At 37.7% G+C, this 4,720-nt stretch overlaps 1 protein-coding gene across 4 annotated transcripts; it reads right to left on the bottom strand.

Annotated features, from left to right (window-relative positions):
* Positions 1–542: 542 nt before the first annotated feature.
* LOC107909858 (uncharacterized) lies at positions 543–4,386 on the bottom strand. 4 transcript variants are annotated; one of them, XM_041088845.1, is made up of 2 exons: positions 4,090–4,386; positions 543–3,974 (listed from the first exon to the last, which is right to left on the bottom strand). In XM_041088845.1, exon 2 carries the CDS (start codon positions 3,547–3,549, stop codon positions 1,120–1,122), a length of 2,430 nt encoding a protein of 809 aa, XP_040944779.1. In that variant the 5' UTR covers positions 3,550–3,974; positions 4,090–4,386; the 3' UTR covers positions 543–1,119. The 4 variants fall into 4 exon arrangements, with proteins under 4 accessions (XP_040944779.1, XP_016693033.1, XP_016693034.1 ...); XM_016837544.2 differs by having other exon boundaries at positions 543–3,693; XM_016837545.2 differs by having other exon boundaries at positions 543–3,641.
* Between the last annotated feature and the right edge of the window lie 334 nt (positions 4,387–4,720).

Genomic DNA, 4,720 nt, shown 5'->3' with positions numbered 1-4,720 from the left:
ATGATTTTTTGAACTTTTTAAAAATTTTCATAACTTTTAAATTATTTAATAATTTATAAGACAATACAATATCAAGTAAACAATAAAAAAAAATTAAAGGGCAATTTACTCCAAATAAAAGAGTGAGGACCAAATCCAAAAAAGTGGGTAAGTCAAAAGCTAAATTTGCTATTATGACTTGAATATAGAAGGCCAAAATAAACATTTAACAAAGGGATTATTATGCTTATTTCCTTTGAAATATAGACAAAAAAGCAAGGACCAAATAAAAAGTGTAAAAATTGAAGGATAAATTTGTATTATGAGGCTGAAATAAACATTTAACAAAGAGATTATTTTGCTCTTTCATCAGAAATATAACGACCAGTTTACCTTTTTTTTTTAAAAAAAGGGACTAAAATACAATCAAATATATAGTTTAGGTACTGCTATGGTATTATTAACCAAGAAACTGAGCACACGGAATCAAAAAAATGAAAGGCAAACTAGAGAAGATATATTTGAACACAAAATTCAAAGGCATTGAAAATAAGGATAAGCCATTAAAAAGTAAAAGATGATTCCAAATATGGTTTAAGCAGTAACGTTATCAATTCACAATCTGTAGTGTTATTTAACCTCTGATCTGAGCTAACGGTACAACTCTAGGGCCAAGTACAAAAAGTCATGAATCCGTGACTGTTATGCTAATAGTTGAGAGAATTGAGCAAGAAAAAACACTTACATTGAAATAGTAAGAGCGCCAACTGCCTGCATGATAGAGAAAAGGGCTCTCAAGGCTGAAATGGCACAAAAGAGCTTGTGTAGCTCGCTGCTTTTGAATCCCGATGAAGTTCCATTTAGCAGAATCGATGCGCTTTTGCAGGGAAGCGGGGTAACCACCCAAAACCATGTGGATTTTCTATTCATTGAATTTCATCAACTTGCAGATCATTGCAACGTTATATATACTTTGAAGTTATCTTCGCAACTTTTAAGTGCGAAAACTGCCTGAGATAGTACACATTTGATGAACAAATCCATGAAATCAGTTCCACCCAACTTTACAGACAGTCCAAAAAAACATGTCCACGTCAAACCCAGTTACTTCCAAAATGGCTCCATTCTATCAGAGCTTTCTTAAGTATTTCCAACATTGACTAAAACTTCTACGTCTTCAAGAGCTTTAAAACCACTGTCCTCTTCTTTCTTCATTTTGTCACGATTCTCCACCACCCCTCCATCATTAGCTTTCTCGACATCCACAACATTTTCTTCAGTAATAACCTTACCCTTTTCCAGAATCTCTTCATCCTTAACATCCATAATTACCTGAAGAAGTTCCACTGGTGTAGCAGCTGGGTCTAGCTCCCGGCAACCCTTTGGAGCATTGGAAGCCTCTTGACCTGTAAGCAAGTACGAAGGAACTTGATGAGAGAAACGAAACATCTCTTCTCTTGGAATCCTCCTGATTTCTTTATGGTCCAGATGTCGGTGGAAGACCGTCTTGAAACCAGCAACCTTGACAAGGGGAGTAACTGTGACACCTAGTTCTTCATTGTAGTCATCCAATATTTCTACCATATCATACTTGTGTATTACTTCATTGGCTGTTAACTCATTCCAGTCAGGGGACCAGTGCCTATAGATCGCCCAAACATCACCCTTTCTTGGATATATACGAATGGTCCCACGCATCCCCTTTGTCCACCTAACTTTGTGTGAAAAAGAATTAAGTGAGCTGTTAATCTCATGCCTACCTATTCTAAACTCCCCGCAGGTTTTTGAGAAACCAGAACCTACCCAGTCAAGTGGACCCAATTCACTGTTAGTTTTCGAATTAAGCCAGCTGATCCTCATCTTGAGTGGATCTCGAGAAATAACATTATGTATCATAGCATAACATCGAGGCATCCCATCATCATCATCATATGCAGCCCATACCTGGTTATCTTCAAAAGATCTTTCAGTTCGATCCTTGTCAAAATCATGAAAATCTGGATCCGGGACATCTATGGACATTGCTTCCAATGTTTCTGCATCAAAACCAACACCAGAACTGACAGGAAAAGGCTTGACCAAATGATCCCCGTTGATTTCATCAACAAGCCCCTCTGACTTCTTCTGATCCTGTGCATCATTGTTTACAAAAGATTTGTTTTGTTTCTCACTTGCATTTTCATTGCCTTTAATATCTTTGGATGTAGTCTTAGCTGCCGCTGCTGAATTCCATTCATTCAGTTTCTTTTGAATTTCTCTCTTCGCCTTCTCCACCAACAGACTTTGCATTTCTATCTGGGAGATATCTCTTGCATTATTGTGCTTATTGGCTCCATTGATCCAACCAGCTTCTAAACTGCCTAGCTTAGATCCTGATAGATTAGCTGCACCACCATTTCCTACACCCATTTGATTGGTAATACTAGTTCCATGGACGCTTGCACTACCATCTTCCATGCCTCTCCTCCTCTTTGCAGCATTTGTGTATCCGCTTGAAGAAGCACCGCTTGCCCTTTTAGAGCCATGATGCTTTTTCCGCATGGCCTCTTCTCTTTTAGTTGCTGCCTGTGCTTCCTCCCGCTCTCTCCTCACTTTCTCATATGCCTGCTGAACCACACTAGCAGCTTGAGCTGCAGTTGAAGTACCACCTGTCCTAGAAAAGGGACCCCACTGGAAGTTGCTTTGACTATATGAATCATGACTAGCAAATCCGGCAGCACTATAAGAAGAGGAATGGTTTCTTCCTATATTATTTGAGCTTTTGTTACCTGCTTGACCATTTGAGTTATGCCGCTGCTGTGAAAATTTCCAAGGGGTTGGGGTAGATGTAGTTGGGGGAGCAGTTTCTACAGCCAAAAATGGCTCATGGCAGTTGGGGCACAATAGATTATGATTAAGATAAACTCTCAGATACTCATAATGCATCTTGCACCGATGACAGATAGTCCAGAAGGTATTTGGTTTTGGCTTATGAAATGATGCAGGGTTTGATGACTGACCAGCAGCAGTATTTGACGAACGACCAGAAGGGGTCGATGACTGAGCTGCATGAGGGTTACTACTCTTGGAAGTTTTCACATTTGAAGTGCTTGTCTTGGCAGCGTTGTAAAAGCCATTTGCCGCTTTTGACGCCTTTGAACTCCCACTAGGTGTTGGAACTGTTTGCGTTACTTTTGCATACCTCCTCTTGTCATATGCTGCTCTCCTACCCTTATCAGACAACAAACTCCAAGCCTCTGAAATAAGTTTAAATGCCCCTTCAGCTCCTATAGACTTATTTTTGTCAGGGTGAAGCATTAGTGCCAGTTTCCTATATTGCTTCCTCACCGATTCATCATCAGCCAGTGGATTCACACCGAGCACAGCATACCAATCTGCTTCTCCATTGATCTTGTTCTCCGCAGAAATATAAACATTGAGTGTTGCTATCATTTGGGGAATGCCATCCAGGCCAGGATACAAATTCTGGGCTTTCAAAGCAAATTTCTTTGCTCCATTAATATCCTTTGCTATGAACTTCTTCTCAGCAAGCTCTTTAGCTCTAGTGGCCTCATCCTTATTGCACTCCATTTCCCTTTCCCAGCGTTGCTCTCTGATAAAAGAGTCACCAGCAGACAACTCTTAAATATCTCAGCCACCCTCAACCTAGACTCTTTCCCGTACTTTACAAGAAAAGAAAAAGCCCAAGGCTTAATGAAAAACACCATACAAACACTGCCCAAATCATCAAAAATAGGAAAAATCATTCAGAAAAAGGGAAAGCGTACAAAAGTGCAAACAATACAAGTCAGGTCCTTCATCGAAGATTGAAATGCAAAGCAACAACTGGGTCAAATGCAATAAAATAAGAACATTCTCCAACGCGAATAATCCGGCAATTATCGTAGACGGATACGTCGAGTGGTAATAAAGAAATGTTCAAGAATCAAACTAATCCAAATAAACACGCAAGCAACATCCATGGATCTACGTTATAATCAAGCTTCTAACTCAGCCTATGCAAACAAAAAATTCAAACCGAACAAAGGGGGATCATGATTTATCAATTAAAACCCAGAAATTTTAGTACATCAAGCGATTAACTTATGAATAAAAGAGTTAAATTTTTACCTTACAATAAGAACAGCACTAGTAGATGGAACATTCTTTAGTACCAGAAAGACACCATGGACATACCTCCATCACCAATTTTTGTTTCCTTTTTATACCACTCTTTTCTCTATCAAACCTTTTTAAAAAAAAATCCCCAAAAACTGGACTTTTTCCCAAAACCCCCTCTTAACCCGAACAGGACAGGCCCCTTCCCTAATAACCAAAAACCATAAAAGGATTTTATTATGCTTTTTATGAAAATAGATTTGATGCTATGGGAATTTTCTTTGTGTTTTCGTTTTGCAATTTTTCTTGTTAGCCCTAACCATTTTTTTTTATATAATAATTGGTTAGGAGTCTTAATCCTGGTTAAATTTTAACTCTTTAAATGGGTTTTCTACTTTGCTTAATACATTATAATTGGTTGAGAATCTTAACCATGGTTAAATTTTAACTCTTAAATTGGTTTTACTACTTTACCAAAAACCAAAAATATTTTCTAAGTTCCTGTTTTTGGAATAATATAGTCATTTTACCTTATTATATTTAAATCTATATAAAATATCTATACTTACATAAAAATAGATTTTGGTGTCGATAAGTTAAGTGACAACAACTGAATTAGAAATTTATTGAAAATTAATTTTTT

This window comes from Gossypium hirsutum, chromosome D02 (genome assembly GCF_007990345.1).
Source record: "Gossypium hirsutum isolate 1008001.06 chromosome D02, Gossypium_hirsutum_v2.1, whole genome shotgun sequence".
Taxonomy (NCBI): Eukaryota; Viridiplantae; Streptophyta; class Magnoliopsida; order Malvales; family Malvaceae; genus Gossypium; species Gossypium hirsutum.
This window is presented reverse-complemented; position numbering and strand designations above follow the sequence as displayed.